At 43.7% G+C, this 26843-nt stretch overlaps 1 protein-coding gene across 1 annotated transcript; it reads right to left on the bottom strand.

Moving 5' to 3' along the window:
* Positions 1-26102, bottom strand: TRIM42 (tripartite motif containing 42). The gene is made up of 5 exons (XM_040233853.1): positions 25762-26102; positions 20070-20770; positions 14282-15105; positions 9970-10194; positions 1-87 (listed from the first exon to the last, which is right to left on the bottom strand). Exons 1-5 carry the CDS (start codon positions 26100-26102, stop codon positions 1-3), a joined length of 2178 nt encoding a protein of 725 aa, XP_040089787.1.
* Positions 26103-26843: the final 741 nt, after the last annotated feature.

The raw sequence follows: 26843 nt of genomic DNA, 5'->3' as shown, positions 1-26843 counted from the left end.
TCAGAAGCGTTTCTGGAGGGCAGTCTGGATATTCTTCAGCAGGCCCCACTTAGCTCGGTTCTTTCCACGCCCATCTGGTGTTACCACCTGCAATCAGAAGCAGAGAGCCCTGGAACCAACCACAAGGGACACAGCAGCTCCCAGAAGCCTGGCCTCTGCAGTGGGCCAGACACTACACACATTATCTGATTAGCTCCTCATGCCAACAATCACGTAAGGCAGGTGCCATTGATTCCATTTCAAAGATGAAAAAACTGAGGCTCAGAAGAACCAGGTAGATTTCCTAAAGTCTCAGTATGTGGTGGGTTTGGGATTTCACAGAGAAGGTCCCACTTCTTTAAGGCAGCTCATGGGACCGAGTGCTGATTATTGTGTTGAGGTTGTGACCCAGGTGGGCTTCACCAGAAAGTAGCTCCAGGGTGCTCCCCACCCAACCCATGGAAATTGTTTCTGTCACAGCTCTTATCATTTGTACATTTCAGTGAGTGTGTTTCATTTTCTTACCAGAGTGTGGGCACTTTGATTGGGATGTGGAGGCAATGACAGTCTTTCATTTCTGTATTGCCAACATTGGATATGGTACAGAGAAGTGTCTTAGAAAATTGAATGAAAGGTGAATAGAACCATAATTTGTACATCTGCCAACTGCTTCTCTTTGATGCTTCATACCGTCCCTGACCACAGTGCATAGTCAGTGCTCCCTAGAAAAGGCAGCTTGCATTGGGTAGCAGGACTTTCCTAGAAGTCTCACTGACTCAACTTAGCTGTGGAGCTCCATGCCTTACCTTGAGTATGATGGACTTACCCAAATCTTGCCCTGGTGGCATTTTTGTTCCTTCCCAATACACATTTACTGAGAAGGCATTTAGGGAGTGAGGTCAAAATCCAGGTGTGATAGACAGCACACAGGATCAATGAGCTTAGTCTTGATGGATCAGGACTCATGGGGGAGGTAGACTGAGGGTGCAGTTTGGATTGTGAAGAGCAATGTTTGTACAAAGCACAAAGTCTGTCTATATAAAGATTTTTATGTTTGTATTCAAGGGGAAAGGACAAAAAATAGACACTATTACCATTATGCTCTCTAGTTTTACAAAATTTATTTTTAGTTATAGAGAAAACAGGGCTTCATGCAAGATAAAGATTATATGTATGGTGTTAGATTACCCATTCCTAGATAAAAATGGGAATAATACGTGGAGATAACCCTGATAAGGGTTATATAAATGTGTAAGATACACACACAGAGCTATTGGGGGGCAATGAGGAAGAAATAACAGCATTGTGACAGGTTGAGAATTGACTCATAAAAATAGGGGATTTAAGCTCTATCTTAAAGGACAGGATCTTCAGAGACAAAGCCTAAGTATGACATGTGAATGGGACAGTGGGGACTGAGGTGTGTCTATGAACAAGAGGATCAGATGAAACAGGACAGAAGCAACAGAGAAGAGAACTTGAGATACTAAAGACACTGAAATGATAGCTGATAGGCCTTCCCCTGACCCAAAACCTCAGATGGGTTTCCAAATCAATTCTATCAAACTTTTGAAAAAGAGTACTTTTAGAAAATAGAAAAAGAACAATAGTTTCCTAGCTCATTTTATCAAGCTAGTAAAATATTGGTTCCAGAAGCAGATAAAACCACATAAGCAAAACAGTATAGGTCCAGTTCATATATGATCATAGATGCAATACTCCAAAGCAAAATATGAGCTAACTAAAACCAGGTATATTATAAAAACAATGCATCATGATCATAGAGGGTTTATTTCATGAATTAAAGTAGATTTTAACATCAGGAAAATTAATGTGATTTATTTCATTAATGCCTAAAGGAGAAAAATCACATGATTATCTTAAATGATATAAAAAATTATAAAGTTGCATAAGCTCTCAAAAATTTAAAAGTAGAAAGAACTTTCCTTAACTTAATAAAGATTATACATCACAAAAACTAAATAAAAAAACCTTCAGGCTTCAATGCAAAAACATTAAGATTAAGAATAAGACAAGGACATCGACTCTTACAGTTGCCATTTCTACAGGACTCCTAGCCCTGGCCAAAGGTATAAGGAAAGAAAAAGAAATCAATGAATGTTTAAGAATTGCAAGGAAAGAGATAAAACTATCATTATTTATAGCTGATATGATCTTATGCTTGGGAAAAAAAGCAGAATCAACAGATAGACTCTCAGAATAATGAGAGATTATTGAGATTGCTGGAATCATGATTAACCTATCAACACAGTAGTGTTTTTTCTAAGCCAGCAATACATTAGAAAATATAATTAAAAATAACATTAATAATATAAACTAAGTCTGTAAAATATATAGTTTAACCAGAAACATGTAGTACCTCTACAAGAAGAATTTTAAAACCTTAGTAAAGCACACAGGAGGTGATTTGAACAAAAATCAGAACTATTACAAAAATATTGTCTCCAAAGTAGAGACTCAGTGCCTCACCAACTGAATTCTACTTGTTTTATCTTTTCTTTCTTTTTTTTTAGGAATTCAATTTACTTATTCCAAAATGGAGTTGGCCTTCAATAAATGATACCTTTAAAAAGCATTAATTTTCACGCTTCATGTAAAGGAATGCATTTCTATGATTAACTAAGTAGACCTTAAAAAAGAAAGAAGGACAATAGGGAGGCTTACCTTAGCAGTTCATTAAGACATAACACAAAACTGAAATCAACAATAAAGTAGTGTGGTATTGACATAAGAGCAAATAGACCAATGGAATACAACAGAGGGCTCCGAGAAATGCCTCTGAATATATGGCAATTTAATACCAGATCAAAGTGGCATCCTTTTTGTATTCTAATGGAGAGGATATTGCTAGGTAGATGATATTGGGAAAACTGGCCCATTCAATGCCCCCAAAAGTAGAACATACAAACTTAGCACTACACACAAAGGTGAACTCTGGGTGGATTAAAGTCCTAAATTTCAAAGGTGAAACTAAAGTTAATAAAATATGCGGAAGACTACCCTTGTGATATAAGCCTTCTTAAGGACATTTTAAACGGAACTTCGAAAGGTCGAACCATGAAAAAAAATAACTGGTGACACGGATCACATCAGAACAGAAGATTTCTGCTGTTTCATGAAATACACAATGAACAAAGTTAGTAGACAAATGTCAGAACTGAGAAGATATTGGCAGTATCTAAAACCATGATCTAGAATATATAAGGTCATACTGCAAATCATCTAGAAAAAGAAAAATGCAATGGAAGAATGAGTACATGATATTTAGCAGGCTATCTGCAGAAGGAATCCTGAAAAGAAGCATATGAAATGAAATTTTAAATAATAAGGAGACAGCACTTTCTACCTATTAGGCTAGCAAAATGGTAATGGGTTAGGTGGGGTCTAGAATATAGGGACCCTCATTCACTCCTTATGGAATGTACATGCATCCAATCAGATCAAGTACACACACACTCTATCCCCAGCAATTTCACTCACGGTATATGTCTGATAAGGGCTGAATTGTGTCTTTCAAAAGTCTTTATGTTGAAGTTCTATTCCCAGTATTTCAGAATGTGATGCATTCAGAGACAGGGCTTTCAAAGAGTTGATTAAGTTAAAATGAGGTCATTATGGAGGGTCTTAACAAACCTAGACAGTGTATTAAAAAGCAAAGACATCCCTTTGCTGATAAAGGTCCATATAGTCAAAACTATTGTTTTTCCAGTAGTCATGTTCAGACATTGAGAGTTGGACCATAAAGAAGGTTGAATGCCAAATAATTGATACTTTTGAATTGTGGTGCTGGAAAAGACTCTTGAGAGTTCCTTGGACAGCAAGGAGATCAAACCAGTCAATCTTGAGGGAAATCAACTCTGAATACTCATTGGAAGTACTGATGCTGAAGCTGAAGCTCCAATACTTTGGGTACCCTATGCGAAGAGCTGACTCACTGGAAAAGACCCTGATGCTGGCAGAGACTGAAGGCAGGAGGAGAAGAGGGTGGAGAGGAAAAGGCAGAGGATGAGCTGGTTACATAGCATCACTGACTCAATGGACATGAGTTTGAGCAAATTCCAGGAGATAGTGAAGGACAGGGAAGCCTGGTGTGCTACAGTCCTTGGGGTCACAGAGAGTCAGATATGGCTTAGCGACTGAACAACAACAAATCCAACGTGACTGTCCTTATCAGAAGAGGAAGTCTGGACACACAGAGACACACCTGAGGTGCACTTGCATAAGAAAAGACCCTGTGAGTCTTTTCGCACAGGCAGAAGGTGGGGAGAAAGTAGATATCTTGAAACCATGGGGAAGGGTCTCAGAAGAAACCAGACCCTCTGATACCTTGATCTTGGACTCCTGGCTTCCAGAACAGTGAGACAATACATTTCTGTTGTTTAAGCCAACTAGTCAGTAATATTTAATGTGACAGCCCTGCTGCTGCTGCTGCTGCTAAGTCACTTCAGTCATGTCCGACTCTGTGCGACCCCATAGACGGCAGCCCACCAGGCTCCCCCGTCCCTGGGATTCTCCAGGCAAGAACACTGGAGTGGGTTGCCATTTCCTTCTCCAATACATGAAAGTGAAAAGTGAAAGTGAAGTCTCTCAGTCGAGTCCGACCCTAGTAAACTAATCAAATGTCCCAGAGGAAGTCTCACTTCCCCATCCCACCCATGAATAAGGCTGTTCACCGAGCATTATTGGAGGTCACCTGAGTGTCTATTCTGCTGAGTAAACAGGTAAAATGTGGTGAACACCAGCTCATTGTAAAGGATAGGGCAGTGTTAGGAGTTAGGGGCTAAATGTGCCAAACAACTTGGGTGGTTCATAAAATCAGTGTTCAGAGTAAAAGGGTAAGACTAAGTTATGTAACACCATGATGTTTGCTCAAATTAATAACATTCAAAACAATACACACCATGTAAGAACACATAAAAGCAACAAGATGCACAGAAAACATACTGGAATGGATATTTAGGGACGATAGTCACAAAAGAAATTAAATACATAAATAAGAAAGGGCTTGAAGTCCTAAGATTTTTTGCCCAATAAAACATAACTCAAGAACAAAAGCACCCCCTAATACAAAAAAATCAAACAAACAAAAAGAAAAGGGCCTTAAATAGACCCATGTTGGTAATGGACCATGAATTGAAGTGTCTGACTAATTTCACCTTCTGTGTGTGAGGTTGAAAAATGATAGATCAGGTCTGAGCCTAAATTATACTCATTCTAACTTATTGGCAGGGAAAATAGGAAGGGACCAATAAGGTTCTACTTACATGAACCATCAAGGGGCCCTTTGGAAAATAATGAATTCTAAGGAGACAGAGTATGTAAACCACTTCAACTTCATTTCAGCTCATTTGAAAGGATGGGGAGTCACTGTGAGTACGTGGGTGAGTGAGAGGGTAGATTTGGGGTAGTTATTTCGAATGTGTACTAGTGTTGGTCACTCAAATTATCCTCTAACCCCAGTCCCTGAATATGTATGTGTTACCCTAAGGCAGGGTGTCTGCAGTAGGGACGGAACGAAAACCAGAAGGAGGCTTTTGTGAAACTGAACATGTCCAGGAAGGCGAGGTAGCCCTGCTCTGCGGCTGGACTTCCAGCCTAAGAGCAGCCTGAGCAGGAAGGAAGCAGCGCTGTGGATACTCAGGGTAGCTGGCGGGACCACTTCCTGAGCACACATGAGGCACAGTGAGGGCCGGGACCCAGGACAGCCTGAGAAGGAATTTGAGAGTATGGGTGGGGACAGGGATTGCTGAATTTCCTTGAGAACTACAGGGAATGACACAGAACAGTATCAGCTTGTGGTTATTCTGGGGCCTGAATATCTGTCCTCAGACCTGATGTAATCTGGGACACCTGGTTTATGTCAGATGGTGGTAGGCAGAATAAAGCTCCCCGCAAAGACGCTCACGTCCAAATCTCAGGAGCCTGTGAACGTCATGTTACATGGCTCTGCTGTGTGTGCTTAGTCGCTCAGTCGTGTCCAACTCTCTGCGACCCCATGGACTATAGCCCACTAGGCTCCTCTGTCCCTGGGATTCTCCAGGCAAGAGCACTGGAGTGGGTTGCCATGCCCTCCTCCAGGGGATCTTCCCAACCCAGGGATCGAACCCAGGTCTCCCACAATCCAGGCAGGTTCTTTACCGTCTGAGCCACCAGGAAAGCCCTGTTACATGGCAAAGGGGGGCTAAGGTTGCTAGTCAGCTGGTTTTAAGATAGGGAGATTAAGGACTTCCTGGTGGTCCAGTGGCTAAGACTCCACGCTGTCAATGCAGGGGCCTGGGTTTGATCCCTGGCCAGGGAACAAGATCCCACATGTTGCAACTAAAGAGCCTGTGTACTGTAGCAAAGACTGAAGAGCTCATGTGCAGCCGCTAAGACCCAGTGCAGCCAAATAATTATTAAAAAACAAAAAAGATAGAGGGATTATACTGAATCATCAAGTGGATCCAATGTGGCCACAAAAGCCCTTCAGAGTTGAAGAGGGAGAGGCAGAAGGGAACCAGAGGGATGATGACGTGAGGACTCAGCCTAAAGTTGCTGGCGTTGAAAATAGAGGAAGAGGCCATGAGCCAAGGAACGTGGCAGCTGCCTGAAGCCCAGAAAGGTAAGGAAATGAATTTTCCTCTGGAGCCTCTAGAAATCACATAGCCCTGCTCACACCTTAGATATCTGATCCCCAGAATTGTGAGTTAAGAGGGAAATTTGTATTGTTTAAGCTACCAATTTGTTACAGCAGCAATAGGAAACCAAGGCACAGGGGGAAAGTTAGATTTGTCATGGAAAGATTCCCAGAAGTTTGAAGACTTCCCTGGAGATTTGAAGCCAGAGGGAGACATGGAATGAGAACAGGGGCAGTGGTCATTAGGTGCACTGGGGTCTAGAGGAAGAGCAGGAGGAGGGACGGAGCCCACAGAGTACACGATTGATCCAAGACCACGTCTCCATTCCTTCTCAAACATCAGTGAAGCTCTTGGATGTTAGAAGCTCTCACCTGGGAACTAGGGGCCAAGAGGGGTGAGCAAGGCCAGCATGATGTCTGTCCTCACCGAGTGGGCTGCCTAGGGGACTTGGGGCTTGGACCCAGGTACACTGCTTAAGCCCAGAACTCTTTCCGATGTATGATTTTGCTTTGTAAAAAAAAGTCCCACTCACTGCTGTTGTTTGGACAGCATCCTTCCAGAGTGTGAGGCCAGGTCCCCAAGGCTGAGCCCACTCTGCCCAGACTTCACTGCATCTGATTATCTGATTATGGTGCATGGGATGAAGAACTCCTGCCTTGGATGAAACCTAGGTTCCCACTCAACTCCTTCAGGTTACATGAGGCCAGTCAATTTCCCTGTCTGAGCCTCAGTTTCCTTGGCAGTAACTCCCTGCCTTTGAGCGGTTGGGATGATCACTGATAATGAATATACAATGTTGGACACAGAGTCAGCCTGCAATGAATGAGACCTTTAAAAAGTGTTAAAGTTAATTTTCATGCTTCATGTATTAGGCTGCAAATAAAATCCCTAAAAAATAAAATCAACAAGCCACAGACTATGAAAATCAAATATAAAAGGTGTTATTTCACTTCCTTAACAAAAGGATGGGAATATTGCATTTTGGATAAGAAATGATTCTGCTGCCTCGTTATGGCATTTTAAATGAAACCTTTCAGGAATACCTGCAAAGTACTGATGCCGAAGGAAAAATATTTCGATTTTATAGGAAAGAGCTGAAGTCATTACTTTTATGAAGCTTTATAAATGTCATTCAAACACACCATCTTATTTTCATTTGCTATTGAAGCCTTTACTTATGCAAATCATGACAAATGTTAAGGAAAGCTGAGTTTCCCCTGGAATGCTAATATAATCACAAAGAAGGAGGAAGAATTACTTCTGAAGGAAAAATCTATATTGCCGCTCTGTGAGTCAGATAAAAATGAAGCTTCCAGAAAAGCTCATTAATTAGTGCTCTGCTTATTTAGAAGTTGTGTTAAAAAGAAAAGAAACTGGAATGAGTTTTCTTCCTTTATAAGGAGTGCAAATGCTTGACATAAACAGTATCAGGGGGATGTTGCTTCTCAATTGATTGTAAAATAGCACATAACAACTTTCAGGTCTTTTACAGTAGTTTGCAATTATTAATTTTACATACCAGTTTCTTTCCTCGCTCTTTTATGTAGACATTCGTATATTTATTTGTTTGGTCACATTTTCACTTGTGTATTCATTCAATAACCATTAAGAACCTGCTCTATGCACAGTGCTTTGGTAAGCACTGTGGGAGAAAGAAAGATGAATTAAATGTGAATTTTGTTTTCAAGCAGTTCAGACTGTAAGAGGGATGACAAAATATCTGCCTAAGGAAGGCTGACACTCTTTGGTCTCTCCACCCACATCTTTGTCCCTCGCATCTAAAAATGGCTTAAGATACATGTAAAAAAACCCCAAAAAACGAATAACAGCACTGAGTGCCCTTCATGGGCAAGACATTTCAGAGGAATTTCTAAAAAATGAGAAGGTAGATGGAATTAGATTGAAGGAAAAATCCATAGTCAAAAGGACATGCTGTCAAATGTGGCAGCAGCAGAGGGTGTTCTTTGCTCTGGAGAGAAGGGTACCAGCAAGAACTGGGCTGTGGGGCAATTGACTCACAGGCTACCTGGCTGGAGTCTAACAAGGGGAGCAACGAGGCGACTTTCTCATTACTCACTCTGCCTTCCCGTGTGAGTATCTGGCCTCCGTGGAGGGGCAGGGGATGCACAGGGGTGCTGTGCTCCAGAAACAGCACATTGGGGTGGAGTAGAGGGCCCCCACCCCCCAGGAGACTTGCTTCTAGTGTAATGAGCAACAGCACAATCCTGCCCCACCCTACCTCCCACTTCCTTTTATCACTAGAGGTAGCAACCAGTTAGATTCTCTTCTGCAAACATTTGACCAGAGTCCAAGGGCATGGAGCTAGTCAGACTGTGTTGGTCACACGCAGATTGCACGACAAACCTCCAAAACCACATGCAAGCTGAATTTAGGGGAGGAGAAATGATGGGCCAGCTAACTGTGGTGCAGATTTGGACAGAAGCAGAGATGGAAGAAGGGTGTGTGTGGAGGGAGTAGAACGAGAGATATTGATGGAGAGACTGAGAAAAACTGATGACTTGTCAGTTTTCTTGTGTATAAGGTGTGTGTCCCACGTGGAAGTGGTCTCATGAGAGTCCTCTCTGTACTGTAATTTTTCTTTTCAAAAGTCAAAAGGAATGGATTTATTCTCTTTACTTCTAAAGAATCTCTGATTAAGATATAATTTACTCTGATTCCTAACAGCACCATCATGGTTGTACCGTAAGATAGTTCTAGGCAGTCTTGGCATTTTTCTTCCCTTTCTCTTTTGAATATCAATAAAATTATGCCCCTGAATGTATTTCCCCTGGAGATACAAGGAAGAACCAGCCTTGCATCACAAAAAAAGATAGGAATAATCTTATCCCTTCCTTTTTGGGAGTCCTTTCTGGCTTGCTCACTGGCAACTCCTTGACTTTCAGATACACAACAAATACATTTTTTAGTATAAGCATTTCCTAAATATGGCATAGGATACACTAACACTACAAAATTTATTCATTTCATGCGTCCTGTATTTATATTGGTTAAATCTGATACACTATCTTTTTTTGTCCTTCTTACACCAAGATTATTTTTCTAGACCTTGAGCTCCTTGAAGGCAAGAATTATGTCTTATTTTCCTTGGAATCTCTACATCCTAACCTGATACCTGGCACAAATGTTTTCTGAATCAGACTGAAGTGACGATTCTCAGGCCTCATTGGCAAAGTTGGTTGAGGCCAGGGGCCCTCTCTGTGTCCTTGAGTAGCAAGTTTTCTGGGAGTAGAGGGGCCTGTCACAGGGTGAGTTCCATGATCTCACGATCATCCTGACAGCTGCATCCAAAGTGGATCAAGAACATCTGTCTGAGAAATAATGTGTATAGTACCTTGCAAATGTCACTCCACTGCCCGGGACCGTTATCATTGATGGCTCGCACTTTAAACAGGTACTCGGTGTTGGGGGTCAGGTTGTGTAGCTCCAGATTCTGCTGCATTATGTCCCGAATTTGTCCACAGAGCTCTGTCCGCACATTGTTAGGAGGGGAAGTAATGAGTTCATAGAATTCCATCTCAAAAGAGTCCACGTCTTCTGTTGGGCATGTCCAATAAACCTAGGAAGAAGTGGATGTGTTAGTGGGGTATTAGCAGACACCATGCAGTTTTCTTTTCCTTGAAGATCTGTGTTGTTGACCCCATGGGGTAAGTTTAAACTGACTCAGCCCCTCTGGCTGCTGAAGACCTTGTGCAACAGTCGTGAAAGGCTGGGTGATGATGTTTATCATGCATTTTAAGAACAGATGGATGCTCCTCTGGCTTCTGTTCCTGTCAGTCAACGTGAAGGTGATCTTGCCCTCTGAACACCACTAACCAAAGTGTCTACCATTTACTGAACACCTGCTATGCATCAGATTCTGTGTCAGACATGGCCTGACTCATGTGGTCCTCACAACTTCCTCGGAGGGAGATTTTATTATCCCATTTTACAGTGGAGGGCTTCCCAGGTGGTGCTGTGGTAAAAAGCCTGCCTGCCAATGCAGGAGACACAAGAGATGTGCATTCAATCCCTGGGTCAGGAAGAACCCCTGAAGTAGGAAATGGCAACCCACTCCAGTATTCTTGCCTGGAAAATTCCATGGACAGAGGAGCCTGCAGGGCTGTAGCCCATGGGGTTGCAGAGTTGGACACAACTGAGTGACTGACCATGTATGCAGGCATTTTACAGTGGAGCTCAGAAAGGTTACATTTAGTAATTTCAACTAGAAGTTGAAAAGTGTATATATTTCAACCCTTCATTTATACACAAAGGAGTCCCAAAGAGGTGAAATGACTCATCCAAGTAATGGAGAATATATTTTCACACTCAAAGCATAAAATGTCAACTCTTGGGAAGAGAAATGTTGACAAATGTTAATTAGTAGATTGTGTCTGACATATAAATATTTTATAATAGCTGTATTTTTAAACAGACATTGCATACTTTATTTAAATTTTCATAAAATTAAGTGTTATTGTGTGTACAGGGAGCTCAGCCCAGTTGCTCTGTGATGACCTAGAGGGGTAGGATGGAGGTTGGGGTGGGAGGGGGGTTCAAGACGGAGGAGATGTATGTATACTTATAGCTGATTCACACTGCTGTATGGCAGAAATCAACCAACATTGTAAAGCAAATATCTATAAATTAAAAATATAAAAATGTTCTTGTGTATAAAATAAATTTATAACTACTCTTATAAGTATACATATTTTAAAGTTGCTATGAATTTGTATGATTACTTTATAATTATTTTTATATATTTACACTTTTAAAAGTGTAAAAGGCCTGACTTATTAATAAGTCATATAAATATATAAAGTTTTTAAACATTTTTTGATTATCAAAATGTACTCATTTTAAATACAAACTTGGAAAACACATAAAAAGTATAAGAAAGAAAATAAACATCTCTTATAATCTCAGAGTTCAGTTAATAATTCATTATTATTTCTTTCCAATTTTAGAATACACACGAACACAAAAATGTATGTAATTTGGATTATATTGCTTTGATTCCTGCTTTTTTTTTCCACTTATTGCATTTTATATATGTCCCTATATCATTAAAAATTCAGTAAAGCACCATTTTAATAATTGCCCCATAAATGATTTAGTCCTTCTATAGTTGAACAGTTAGGTTGGCTCTAATTTTATACTCTAATAATGATGCATTGAACGCTTTGGGGCATGGATCTTCACCACATTTTTAATCATTTCCTCAGGGGGGATTTCTAGAAATAAAATGGAGTTTTTATTAAAAAAAAACCTCTTTAAGATTTTTAAGATACATAGTGACAACTCATAAGACTAACTTAAAGAGTATTTCCTGTGCCAAAAGGAGACAATAAATTTAAGGTTACCAAAGGAGAAATGTGTACGGGTGGAGGTATAAATTAGGAGCTTGGGATTAACACACACACACTACTGTATATAAAATAGATAACCAATAAGGACCTACTATATAGCACAGGGAACTATATTCAATATTCTATAATAACCTATATGAAAAAGAATCTGACAAAGAATGAATATATGTATATTTGTAACAGAATCACTCTGCTGTACATCTGAAACTAAAAAATCATTGTAAATCAACTATAGTCCAATTAAATTCAAAAAAACAAAAACAAATATCCCCAAACAAAAGAGAACTGTTAGTCAATCATCACTTAAGAGAGATGCCAATACTGATTTCAGCTTCTGTATCACTGAGCACTATGATTCCTGTGTGAACTATACCCCATGATCCTGAAATAGGTGTACTTCACCTATTCAGGTGAAAATATTAAAAAAAAAAATGATATTTTTACACCAAATACCACTGTCTGGCAGTAGGTTTAGGCGCCCTATCTCGAGAGTTAGTGACTTCACTGAGTTTTCCTATGTACGTTCCTTTCTTGAATTCATCAAGGGTGTGTTAATCCCAAGGGGCCCAGGGAGACTGTTCTCCAAGCCCAAGTATAGAGCAGACATCACCAGTCGTTCCCATCCAGAGCTACTAGTACTACTACTACTACTAATTCGTTTCAGTTGTGTCCGACTCTGTGCGACCCCATAGATGGCAGCCCATCAGGCTCCACCATTCCTGGGATTCTCCAGGCAAGAACACTGGAGTGGGTTGCCATTTCCTTCTCCAAAACATGAAAGTGAAAGTGAAGTCGCTCAGTCATGTCCGACTCTTAGCGACCCCCTGGACTGTAGCCTACCAGGCTCCTCCATCCATGGGATTTTCCAGGCAAGAGTACTGGAGTGGGGTGCCATTGCCTTCTCCCATCCAGAGCTAGATCTTGCCAACCTCTCAAGTGGTCTGAGTTGCGTGGAGATGAGACCTAATGCAATCCCTGATGCAATGTCACGTACATTGCAGGTGTTGCTGATCTAGCATCGTTTGGAAGTGTAGGTTCAGCTGCTTCGTTGTGGGTACCTGTTATGTGAAGGGCAGAGGTACACTGCTGTGTCTGACAGCCCATGGGAGGATATGTTCTGTATGTGTTCTACCTTGCAACATAAGGTCATTCTTGGAGTCAATTATAACTGCCGAAACATAGATTACGATGTTTCAGGAGAATAAAAGGTAAGGCTTGGTCAGTGTCTCCCTTTAATTTTCTTGTTTCTAGATCCTTTGATACTGAAGTGTGGTCTGCTAATTGGCAGCAATGCCAACATCTGGAAGTCTGTTAGAAGTGCAGAATCTCAGGCCCCACTGAGACCCACTGAAGCAGACTCTGCATTTAACAAGATTCCTAGGTGCATGTTAATGTTTGAGAACCACTAGTTTAGGCTTCAAGGACGTTAAGTGTCTTTGTGAGTGCTCTCAGATCATGAGGACAGGAGGTGGATTCTACTACATGGAAGCAGGCCATGGGTTGGCTTGGAAATTGTCTCTCTAGTGGTCCCAAGAGGAGGCAAGATATGCTCTCATAGAATACACTTTTTTCTCCCTGGATGCTAGTAGAACATTATATAAACTATTCAATTTAGATTCAATCAGCTAGATTTGAAAGGAATGTTAAGAGATGGGCTATTTGTTCTGTTCATGTTAGGCCAAGAAGGTCAAGGAAGAGTCACCTCCCTTGATGCTGAATGATGGCAGTTGTAGAGGTCTGTGAGAGATACATACCCTCCCCTCACTAAAAGCTGAATCTCAGGAGATAAGAACTGGAATTCCACTGGGGATTACCTTCTAATCTTTCCAAATCATGAGGAGTCTAGATATTTTCTTTAGAAAAAGTAGCAATTTAGAGCAATCACAGCTGATAGATCATGGAGGCTGCTTTTCTAATTCCAATTTCTGTTCTCTTTCTCCTGTTACAGGCTTTCCTTTGGGAAATATTATTCTCTTCAAGCAGTCTCTTCAAATTACTTTGGTTCCCAAATTGCAGTCTCTTTCAATAGAGAAGCTGCCTTTGAAGTGGAATTGGGGCTTTCAGATGCATTTCTGGCTATGAGTTAAATATATGTTTGGTTTAAGCCAATCTCGGGCTCTTAAGATTTCAGGAACTTTTCCCTTTTGAATGGACTGACCACACAGAGTCCAGAGGAACGGATCTGAGTGACCAGATCCTAGTGGTCAATGAACTAAGTGCAAAATTTCCTGACTACCCACCTCCATGCCATAGCTCACACCCTCCCATCTTTCCTACAGGGCCCAGAGCCTTTCTTACCTTGGCAGCTCTTGGATACACCAGAGTCTGGTAGATAACAATTGGGCCTGGAGTCTGCACAGAGCTATCGTTGAATGAGTACCAGTTGTGGAAGCTATTGCTATTCTGCACAGGCTGGCTTTCTACCCCGGTGCTCCAGTAGGTGTAGAGGCCGTCTGAAGGCTTGGCAGGTGCAGCTGACTGGGCTCGCCCATAGGCTTCCAGACCTATCTTGGTCTTCTCACAGGCAGGGGCACTGAAGGACAATGAGGAGGAGCTTCGCTGGTATATCTGCTGGTTGTTGAAGCTGTGGGTGCTGAAAGTGACCTTCCTGGCGATCATCATTTCTGACTGCAGGGGGTAGGGGGATGGCAGCGAGTCCCCAGAGGAACACACCTTCTTGGGTCCTGTGGGGAAGAGCTCGTGAATGGCACTGGAGAGCTCAGCAAAGTCCAAGGGCATGCAGTTCAAGGAGTGTAGCCGGAGCTGTGGGTCGGGCCTATAAGTGCTCTGGATGCCATCCTCGATCTGGTCCACCAGGATCTTGGCTGACTGCAGGAATGCCACTTGGCCTGTCTCCTTCAGTGCCTCCTTGGAGTAGGCAATCAGGCCATCCATTTCGTTCACCTTCATGGTAGTGACGTACACATACTTTTCAATTTCCTTTTGCCTGGACACCTCCAGATTCTCTATCTGCTCCATGATGGTTTTCTCTTTCTCCTGGAGAATGCTGCGCAGCTTGAGAAATCCATTTCTGATCTCTTTCCGCTTTACCTCCTTGTCAGCTTTAAAGCTGTTTTTTAAAATATTGAATTCCATGAGGTCATTATCAATTTCATAGCGGACTGCAAAACAATCAAGTTAGTTACTTCAGTTAAATTTTTCAGTTCCCCAGATATCAAAGCCAGTGGCAAACTGGAGCATACTAACTTGGGCTCCAAAGAAGTGGGTGGAAAGGGAGGAAAACCACTTGTTGCTGGGCTTAAAGATGCTAGCATAGGTTTATAAAGTGACTGTGGCCCCTCTCCACACACCCTTCTCTTCCTCTCTGTCTAATATTTCCCTTAGGTATGACAGCCAGCCTTCCCTGGCATACTTCTATCTAATAATTCTTACAGCCTTGGGTCTAAAGGTGGAAGTTCAAGGCCACCCTTGATATTAGTTTTCACTCAACTTTACCTGTTAGCAAGTTGGACATGAGAAGAGGTGATGTCACAAAGTGATGGATTTTCCCTATGTGAAAGCCTAAGCTTTTGCAGGGGTGGGAGAAGAAATAAATTTCTGATGACTACTTCTAAATATTGCTTTGTCTCATTCACCAAAACCCAGCCTTAGACAATAGTGGCCAATCAGCAAAGTTCCCCTTCACTGTGGCTTCTCTTTGACATGTCCTTTTCCTCTGCCAGGGGCTTTGACTCCCTTGGGTTCAGCTGGACTCCCTGTCTTGCCTACCCCACTTCCCACTTCCTTTCCAGAAAGGGTCTGCTGTTACAAGTCAAGGAAAACCAAGTTCATCCTGCAGCCTTGACATGGCATTTGGATTTTAAGTCCACTCAACCATTCAACAACCATTTATGGGACACCTATTCCACATCATATACTTCTCTAAGCTCTAGGGATACAGATATGAGTTTGAGAGGCCACTGATGCTCTAGGAATGCACAAACCCAGTGATACTGCAGTGCGGAGGATGCCAAGGCAGAGTGAGCATGTGGCCCACCTCTGTCTATGAAATGGCAACTTCATTGGCTTTACAGGGTTTTAGGCGTTAGACAGCAATTTGAATACAGGTCAGCCTTCTGTGGCCTATTCTGGATGTAAGGTCCTCTCCAGGAAAGGCTGACTCTGCAGTGGATTGATGGGCTATAATCCTTTCCAGATTTTACTCAGCCGTGAGGGTGACCAAATCTTGGTTGGTAACATGGTCCTGGATCCACAGTAAGTTGGATCTCTGTGGGTGGTGGCCTTTGTGACAATGATGTGCATTAAACTCTAGGGTTCTCGCAGACTGTGAGAACAGGACAACGACTGTCTTGGTTACCACCATGACTAGGATATGTAGAGGTGCTGGAAAGGTGTTTGTTGAGTGTAAGCCATTCTGTTGTGTTTTCTAACATCTTCAGGGTGAATGTCAACAGCGTTGCTTTCTGGTCTACTTTCTGAAGCCCTCATTTCCTCTGCTCACCTCCTTCCTCACACTGGCCCAGAAGGGTGGATGGAGAGGCAATACAGATGGGGGCTGAACAGGGGACTATCAGGATGTGATTGCAGTGGTGCTGAGAAATGCTCCCTGCCCTCCCCACACACAAGCCCTGCTTGTGACTTAGGGCCCCAGAAATTCCACTTAATGATGCACTGATTCCTTTAACTCTTCAGCAGTTACTCACTGTTAAAGATATTTGAATAGGAAATTCCTTGCTTTATTAGGGATTAGCTAGGTATCTGTAGAGCAGAGTCCAGAGAGACAAGATAAAAATGTCCTGACGAGGGGGAAGGGGGGTTATCAGGAGAGGAGAAAAGAGAGGAGAGAACAGAAGCACTACCCGCCCCCACCACATTCCCCAACCAAATGCGGTTTTGCAAGAGCTCTTCTTAGAACAAATTCAGAGCAAGTTCTCTTTCAGGCACTGTATTTAATTAACTATTATTTATTAAACATTTACTATAGATCCAATCCGTACATTATCGTGTATCACACCTTGAATCATATCCATATATTATTATACATTGCATATAACTTCCTATGAGGAAGACATCATTTCCATTTTTAGAGGCCACTAAGGCTCAGAGAGGTTAAACGACTGTCCAGTGTCACATGGCAAGTAAGTAGAAACCAGGGCCTGTCCCTAATTCTATTTGCCTAACTCCAGAGCCTTATGTTTTTAATTGCCCCATTTGCCCTTTTCGGCCCTCTGTGAGCACCAGAATCACCCGGGGAACTTAAAAAAAAAAGAAAGAAGTCTCTTAACTTTACCTGCTCAGTGAATCAGGCTGAGCTGAGGCGTAGGAATCCAGGTGAGACTGTCTGCAGCCTGATTTAGAATCTAATCCAGGGAACCTTCAGGAGGTCTTATTAAAACTGCAGATTCTGATGCGGGTGGGACCTGAGGCTCTGCATTTCTAATAGGATCCCAAGTGATTTCCATGCTGCTGGACTTGGATCACACTTTGAGCGGCAAGGCACTAAACTTCTGAGCTCTCTTTAAGCCAGTGGTTCACAATGCTGGTGTCACATTAGAATTTCATGGGAGTTTTGAAAAATCCTTATTGTTTAGCCTATACCTCTATGGGGACAGGATACATATATCAGATGTTAGTGAAGCTTCCCACTGGTGCCAGTGAGCAGCCAGACACTGCACAGCATCAACCCAAACTGAACCGTCTCTTCAGAGCCCAGAGCTTCTCAAAGTGTGTTTTCAGATGACCTGATTTTAAATTATGTGGAGATCTGTTAACAATGCAGATTTATAGCACCTCCCTGGAAATGAATTGAGTCCTTAAGAATAAATTTGAGCCCTGGTTAAAAAAAATTTTTTTTTAAACAAGGATGGACAGGCTCAATTTCCCCCCTATATCTGAATGGATATGCCACAAAGGTGGCCCTTTCCCAATGGCTGGGCTCATTGGAATTTGTAGAGATGTCCCCTCATTGTCTTGTTTTCCAAGTGTCCTGGACTTTGAGAAATGATCCCAGCATGACTTTGTTAAAGACCCAGGCTTTCTATGATTGCACGAGGCCCATAGCAGGCTACATGCAGCATCCCCTTCCCTAAACCGAGGCTCTGGAGAATCCAGTCAAGCTCAGGCCATGAGTCCCACCTTAAAAAAAACTCTGTAGGAACAAGTGGGACTTCCATTGGCCTGGCAGCATGGCTCCTGTAGGATTTCTTTAATATAAGGGCTTCCCTGGTGCTGTTCCCAAACTTAATAAATGCCCATTGACAAACCATGTTTCTAGGCATGGAGCAATTGAGAAATCAAGGTGTTCCTGAAATAAGATGGTGAGAGGTCCTGAGAGGCATAATTAGCAAAGTCTGTCTCTGACCCACCTCTCTGTCCAATGGAACCTTTCTGTGCAGTTCAGGGGAAAGCTGCCCCCCCTTGTCATCTGTTCAGACATGCTTCTATGGACACTAGGGGAGGAACGAGGCTGATCTGGGGCATCCTGGTCACTTGTCTCTAGGCCAGCACTTAGAGGAAAAGGCGGCAGGTGGTGGCGGTGGTCACTGTTGTTTTTCAGCCTCTCTGTCTTTAGATTCTGGCCACTGTTTAGCAGAGTAGGTTGTCGAATGAGTGCTGTGGAATTAACACAAGTTTTGGACTCAGAGAGACTGAGTCACCATTTAGGAGGGGCCTTGTGCCAATTACTTCTTGGAATCCCAATTGTCTTATTCATGGAGGGAATTTTAATGCCTGTACTATAAGATTATTGAAAAGATTAGACAATTATTCTGAAAGGCTTGGGTAAAGTAGGCTTCTGTTCAAGGAAGCTATTCCCACTGATAAAAGGGCCTAAAAGAGTCAATGAGATCCTCTTGTCTACACTGGTGGATATACACAAGGAAATAATTGGGCTCCTTGCTGATATCTGTTGTACCGGGTTTCATCATGAGAACTTGAGTCAGTTTCCCTTATAGAAACTATAACTATGGTATGTGTAGTATTTACATATACCATGAGCAGGTATGCAGAGGAATAGCAAGCTGTGGACTAGAATATTATTGGCTATTTCTGGGTATTTGCTACCAGTTCATTTACTTTACTGCTTGCAGCTTGGGGGAAATTGAAAATCGAAGTAACTCTCAACATCACTTAATTCTTTTCCCCTTCAAATTGAGAAAACACTGCAAGAAATCCATCCTTAAGGACAAAACATATTAGACAGGCTCACAGAACTTCAGAATACTACAGGATGAAGTTCCTTCATTCTCCAAAGAGCAATATGAAGCCCAAGGTCATGAAAATTATAACCAAGATTATAGAATCTTAATGCATTTACTATGTGTGAGATCTGTTTTTACATGTTTTAGATAGAGTAATTCATTTAATCCTCGCAAGGAGTTATTACTATTGTAACAGGGAAGAACAAATCTGACTCCATATTAGATCTGTTCCCTTCGTTTTGTGTTTTGTTAACCTGTGTTTAGTCCTGATGACTCTGCACATTTTGTAAAAGAATAGTGCCTGTAGCCTGAAATATACATGATAGCCTATTCTGAAGACTGGGATCTTCAAGAGTCCATTCATATAGAGATTAAAAGTTGCAGAACAGAGAATAACATTTGTTTCGTTGCAGGTTTGCAAGAACATGGTGACCTGATCTAGGTGGACAGCTGCAAGAACAAAGGCTAGAGACACAGAGAAGTTTGCAGCACCCAACCTTGCCCCTCCCTTACTCTGCCTTTAGAAAAGTGCTTTGCTGAAACCCTTTGGAGAACTCGGGAGTTGGGTGGGGCAGGAGCCACCTGTCTGCTTGCATGACCCTTCAATAAACCTTTCTCTGTTCCAAACTCCAACATTTCGTTGGTTTGTTTAGCCTCACTGTGCGCTGGGCACATGAGTTTGCATTGGGTAACACTATCATCCCCATTTTCCAGCTGAGAAAACCAAGGCACAGGGAGTTAAATGGCTGGCAGTCGTTGCCAGATGTGAATACCAGGCCACTGATCTGCAGACTGGCTCAGTGTCTCCCAGGGCTTGGACCCCTCCACCAGGTGGAGCTAAGACCCTGCTAAACAGATCCTCCCAAATCACCTTCCCCGTCAGTTCCTGACCCAGGAGTAGTGGAGGGAGGAAAAGGGACCAGGACCTGCTTTGAACTTGGCGATGGCGCTGAAGAGCGCGGCAGCCCTCTCGGAGCAGGCGTCGATGAGGCTGACGGTGTCGTGGCCGTTGTGGAGGGCGGTCTTACAGAAGCCGCAGAGCAGCTCGTTGTCGTGGCGGCAGTACTCTATGATGCGGCTGGACGGGTGGTGGATGCAGATCTTCTCGTCGTGGTCCTCCGTGCTGGTGTCCACGAACACGTGGTCCTGCATGGCCACGTCCGAATGGAAAGTCTTGAGGCACTCGTTGCACAGATTGAGGCGGCAGGTGAGGCAACGCTTGTAGGCAACGCGCTGGCTGCGGCAGACCTGGCAGACAATGGGCCCGCTGGAGCGGTCGAAGCGCCACTTGAGGTAGCCGTGCTGCTGCATGTAGCGCTTGGTGAGGCGGCCGCGCAGATAGTTCTCGGGCAGCTGCATCTTGTGGCTGTAGGGCATGCAGTGCGAGCGGTTGCACACCGGGCAGATGAGGATGAAGAAGTTCTCGGTGACCTCGGCCTGCTTCTGCAGCCGCCGCAGGCACTTCTCACACAGGCTGTGGTGGCAGGGCAGCATGAAGGAGTGCAGGCGCAGGCGGCCGCAGATGGGGCACGACAGGTGGCTGACCAGGTGGCTGTTGGCCGTCGGCATCATCTTCACCTCCTCCAGCTGCGTGTCGCTGTTCCCGATGCGCAGCGCCGTCTTGGAGCTGCAAGGAGAAGCAAACGTGCGAACTCAGGAGGCAGCCTCCGTTTCTCCCTCTCGGAAGGAACAGGTGCATCGCTGAGTCGCAGCGCGGTGTGATGGGGGAGGAGTATGGGTTGGCCCCGCCAACCTGGTTCTCAAGCCGCCTCCACTATCCTTTAGCTGGGCTCACGCATTTAAGTTAATTAACCTCTGTTTGCCTGTTTCCTCATTATAGAATCACTTGATGGGGCTTCTTGAGAAACTTAACATGGAACTGAAAACCTGGATGGCCTTTGAGCAGTCCCTGGAATGCTGTACCTGCTTGTTGTTATTTTTGAGCAAGAGAAAAACAGCCCAGAGGGGCAGGCACTTTCAGCTGGGTATTGGGATTCTGTCGGCCATAGATAATATCACAGAACACCCACAGCAGACAAGGCCATTCTGGGACTGTGGTGAAGCAAAGCAGAAACAAATCACTTCCTCATGTTTGAACTCAGAAGCAAGAACATTGTCCAAACCGCAAAAATCACCAAACATCCCCTGTCCTGATTAAAAACAGTGACTGCTGCATTTTTTTTTTAAAACCAATAACAGGTTCAACCCAGTTATTTCCATCTTCTATGCAAGATTTATTAAGATACACAATTGGAGATTTACCCGTGTCCTCACCTATCATGAGCATAAATCCTGTAATTACTTAGTGATGCCTTCCTACTGAGACAACTCACACTTGCTCACGGTGTATCTCTCTCTTGTTTCAGTGGGACAGTAAATTCAGTCTCCTCCAGCTACAGGTGTGTTCTTCATGGGTTTTACCTAGAGGGCACTGGCATCATTATTATTGTTATGTGTGAGAGGGAACACAGAGATGGGCAAAGTGTTCTTCCCAGGACATCAGGCGGTCAGTCTCCGAGCCAAGCCCAGAACTTGAGTGTTCTAATGATCAGACCACAACTGTGGCTTAGCGGGGTAGAAGCCCCCTTAAGGTCGCACATGATGGAATACAGAGCTTTAGAGTTGCACCACTGAGATGTGTCATCACCTCTCTCATCCTCAGCTTCCTCCTCTATAAATCAACGCTCACAATACTACTTCCTTCATGAGGATTTTAAAGTCTCCATGGGATAATCCATGATAAGCGCTTAACTGCCTGGACACGGTAAGCATTCAATAAATGTGCACTGTAATGACTTCATTCTGCTCCTAGCCAGCCCATGTCCACAGCAGAGAAAGACAATGGTCAAGTCTGTAAGAAGTGTGTATTTCTACTGTATGTGTCTGTTGAACCTTTATCTAATATCAGAGGCTGATTTCATATATTGTAAGAACTGTGGATGAAGTAAGTGCATACTTGCAAAACTCAAGTGCCTATTCTAAGAAACTACAATCAGGGCAGAAGCAGTTTGTGAGAATAAGTGAATTAGATGGAAGTATGATAAGATACTTAGTTTGTGACTATTCTGATCTCTCTTATCCTCTGTATTAGTGATGTCTAGGGGTTGAGTTTGGCATTGTGCCTGTGTTTTGTTTTTAACTTTTGCCTTCTTGCAGTCCCTATATGCTCCTGGCTTCTTCCCCTTTCCCCCTTCCCCTAGGTCTCAGAGCCCAGACAGTCAAGTGTGATGCCCAAATACGCTGGAATGGAGTGGCCTTTTGCTGACAGTGTCCCTATGGAGACTTGGGCACCTGGGAAGTTCTCTCTTGGAAATTTGGATGCTGGTATCCAAGCCTGCTAGTCTCAATGTTTTCAGTCTCATTCCTTCTCTGCTTTCCCAGCCTCTCTGCTTTCTCCTGCCCAGGTCCTGAAGGGGCCACCTGGAGAAGCAGGCTAGTTTTACATACGGCAGCTGGATAGACTACTCCAGTTTGATAAGGTGGGACTCTGAGAATCAGGGTGTGATATAAAGAGAAATAGCAAGAGAATTCAGAAAGAGAGAGGGAGAGACAAGGGTGTTGGTGGAAGAGGGAAAGAGAACACGGTGAGGAGACAGGTGTTAATGGCCCAGGGAGCTGGCATGGAGGTGAAAATGAAAGTGGGAAAAGGAGATGAGTAAGGCAGGGACGGATGAATGAGCTCAGAGAGAGGTGGGATGAGGAAGATGCTGAGCAGGAAGCAGTGATGAAGAACAGGGGAGGCCGGGATCAGACACCAGGAGGGAGGCCAGATGGAAGGAATATGTCTCAGTGTACCCAGCACAAGCCGCCTGACACTTGTGGGAGCATCTCTGACCATCATCAGAAAGCCTCAGGCCTGGACTTGGGCATTCAGTGACCATCATTCCTGCCAAAACAGTTACCAAGCCAAGCAGCCTTGTCTTCTTGTTGAGATAACGGCCTCTGCTCCTCTGTACAATGACTACCTGCTCCCGGATTTAGGCCTGTTCCTTTTGTACTTGGGTTCCCATCATATCACCTGCAAGTCTCCTGGCTTCCCTTCTTGTTTCCTCCAGGCCATTCTGCACTGTCGCATCACCTGGGGGTAGGGGTGGGGCTTTTCAAATCCTGATGTCCAGGTCCTACCCCAAGCCAATGAAATCAGAATGTCTGGGGGTGGGGGCCAGGCATCAGTAGTTTGTAAAGATCCCCAGGTGACTCTTATACAAAACAAAGTTTGGGAGTTCCTGGTCTAAGCATCCTCCAAAAGACCAATGTCATCCCCCTCTTGTTGGAATGGCTCCAAGATGCTCCATTGCTGATTTGCAGAAAATGGGGCATTTGAGAGGAGAGAGGGGGTGGAAGCTACTTTCTGCTCCTTAGACCTTCGGGACTTGCATTGAGAACCCCTGGGTTCTCTACTCACGCAAAAATCACAAGAGGTGAGTTGAGAGTAACCTTTACTAAGCATCTACTAAGTGCTGACCTGTGAGAGAGAGCATATCCTTCCCTGAATTCACTGAACCTTTGCTCACAGGATTGTTCTTCCAGCCTTGAAAGGCTTCCAGCCTGCCTCCCATCTTTCTGCCTTTCCAAATGCTGTCATCCTAGAGGGCTGAGTTTTGGTTTTTCTCCTGTAAGAAGTGTGTCTCTGCCACCCCAGACAAAGTGACATAGACTGCTGTGGTCAGAGCAGGAAGAGGATGTTCAGTGCCTGACACAGCGGGTTAATGCCCTAAGTGAGTAATTGAGACTCTCAATGCTATGACATCTGGTTAGGAACAAAGAGAAGGCTGGCAGGAGTTCACGGCCATTTGGGGTATTTACTCAGGCCATAGGGTCAAAAGCAGCCTGTGGAAGCTCTCGCTTTTCCAAGAAGTGTTGCAGATATGAAGGGTTCAGAGGAGGAAGAGGAAGAGCAATTTATATTTTTATATCACATAACAGATTTCAAAACAATATTAATCCTCATACCCCTTGAATCACTGCAGGTACCATACTCTGCATTTTGAAAGACAGCATTTCAATTTAATTTTAATTTAAGCACACAAGCTCTGGGTTCAAATTCTGACTACATCTTACTAGTGGTGTGATCTTGGGTCATTCAAGGTCTTAAATGCTCAGTTTCCTCATAGGTGTAGTGGCCATGGGGCAGGGATTATCTGGGGTCATGCACATGGGTCCTGGCAAGTTGTTTTTGCACTAAGCATCAGCTATTATTATTTTGTAAAGGTGAGAGAGGTGGAGTTCAGGAGAGCTCAGCACTCATCCTGGGTGGGGCTTGGTTTGGAATTCAGGTCTATACTGGTTAGTGACTGTTTAGGGACACCTAAACTTCATTGCTACAAAATTCTTTTTTGAAGTGTAAGTAATTTTTATTGCTACATTTTGAAATGCAAACAAAAGTATTTAAAATAATAAAATCATTCAATATATATTTTATTGTTACATTAAGTACAAAACAGATTATTTGTAGTATTTTTTAGCTCTTCTTTCACCTTCTAGTTTTATTGAAATGTAGTTGACATTTAACAATGTATAAGTTTAAGGTGTAGAACATAATGATTTGATTTACAAACATCAGGAAGTGATTATCACAGTAAATCTAGTGACCATCCATCTTCTCCAACAGATAAAAATTAAAGAAATGGAAAAAAAATTAAAAATTTTTCTTGTGCTAAGAACTCTTAGGAGTTATTCTCCTAACAACTTTCATATATAACTGACAGAAGCATTAATTATGTTCATCCTCTTGTATATGATATCCTTAATACATATCTTTTTTAAAATTTTATTTTATTTTAATTGGAGTATAATAACTTTACAGTATTGTGATGGCCTCTGCCATACATCAACATGAATCAGCCATAGGTATAGATGTGTCCCCTCCCTCCTGAACCCCCACTTCCACTTCTCTCCCCGCCCCATCCATCTGGGTTGTCACAGAGCACCGGCTTTGGGTTCCCTGGTCATACGCCAAACTCCCACTGGTGATCTATTTTACATATGGTGCCTATCTATCTTATAACTGGAAGTTTATATCTTTTGACTGCCTTCATCCAATGCCACATCCCCACCTTCTGCCTCTGATAACCACACATCTATTCTTTTCCTGTGTTTGTTTCTTTTTGAAGTGTAACTGACCCACATCACTATGTTAGATCCTGTTACACAACATAGTGATTTGATATTTCTGTACATTTCCAAATGATCACCGCCGACATCTAGCTACCATCTGTCACCATACAAAGACCATGGGATATATTTGTACCATGGCAAAGTGTAACTAGGACTTCCCTCGTGGCTAGATGGGAAAGAATCCACCTGCCAATGCAGGAGACAGGGGTTGGATCCATAGGTGGAGAAGATCCCCTTGAAATGGCAACCCACTCCGGTATTCTTGTCTGGGAAATCCCATGGACAGAGAAGCCTGGGACTACAGTCCATGGGGTTTCAAAGAGTCAGACATGTCTGAGCAGCTAAACTAGACTTGATCGCTAGCAAGTTGTTGGCCCCTCCTTTTCAGATACGGAGGTGGACTTGGGGCGGGGTGGCTGGCCTGCCCTGTCCCCACAGTTGGTAGGGCACTCCCCAGGTGTCCGGGGTCTCGGTGGCCCGTGTCGGGGGTGCAGCGCTTACGAGGTGCGGATGCTCCGGAGGCGGCCCTTGCGGAAGGTGATGGTGGCATTGCGGCAGCAGCGACTCTCGTAGTAGTAGCACTTGAGGTTGCTGCTGGCCGTGCAGCAGCACTTGCAGTTGGGGTCGTTGGCCCAGGAGCAGCAGCACCAGTGGCAGTTGGGGTTCTCGGAGCAGGTGCAGTGGCAGCACTGGCAGTTGCGCTCGTCTTTGTAAGGGCAGGGGAAGCAGGTGCAGTTCCGCTCCGAGGTGAAGAGGAACTTGCAGCACAGGCAGGAGCACAGCCGCGGACAACATCTCTGCCATGTACAACATGGAGAGCAAACGCACATGGCAGTATCCATGGCTCCTACATGACGGCCACCCGCTCCTGGCACGTGTTGAGGCCTCCTCTACCAGGATTTCGTGGAGGGCGTCCCTCCTCCCCCGGATGAGGACAGCCTCAGCGTGGAGGTTGCAAGAGGCTGGCTGTTATGAGGCCGTCACCGGTGGTGTACCCGCTAGGAAGCCCAGGGGCTGGCATTTACATAGAGCACAGAGCAGCCCCAGGCCGTTTGCTTATGTCATAATCCCTGTCTCCCAACCATGTCTCACCATAAAGGGGAGGAGGGAGGGTGGGATCTGGGGGGTGGTGGCAGGAAGGCTGACGGGCACTCCCTGCTTCCGGAGGGCCAGCTCCAGAAAAGTGTCAACGCAGAGAGCATCCTGGAGGTTTAGCTGTGGCTTGGCACCTTTGGGGTTATGAGTTGGATTTCAGAAGCTATTTCTCTTTCCTTGGAACTTGGGCAAGTTGAGGCAGGGGAATGTCTTCATGGGCCGAAAAGCCTGGGTATGGGGCATTGGAAAAGCAGAAATGATATTCCTCTCCTTGGGCTGTTTTTGCATTGCTAGAACTCTTTATTTGATGAACAAAGTGCAGTGCTTACAAATAATAATGCCATATATAAAGGGAATTACCATTTGTAGAAAGAATTAAAGAAAAAAAAAGATACAGGTTCTTTAAGGCACTTCTTTCTGTAGACACTGAGTTTGTTAGTCACCGCATAGTCACTGCTGATTTTCATGAGGCTTCAGGCATAAGTCAC

This window comes from Oryx dammah, unplaced genomic scaffold (assembly GCF_014754425.2).
Source record: "Oryx dammah isolate SB20612 unplaced genomic scaffold, SCBI_Odam_1.1 HiC_scaffold_2, whole genome shotgun sequence".
Taxonomy (NCBI): Eukaryota; Metazoa; Chordata; class Mammalia; order Artiodactyla; family Bovidae; genus Oryx; species Oryx dammah.
Note: the sequence above shows the minus strand (reverse complement) of the source record. Positions and strands in the feature narration are given on the sequence as shown.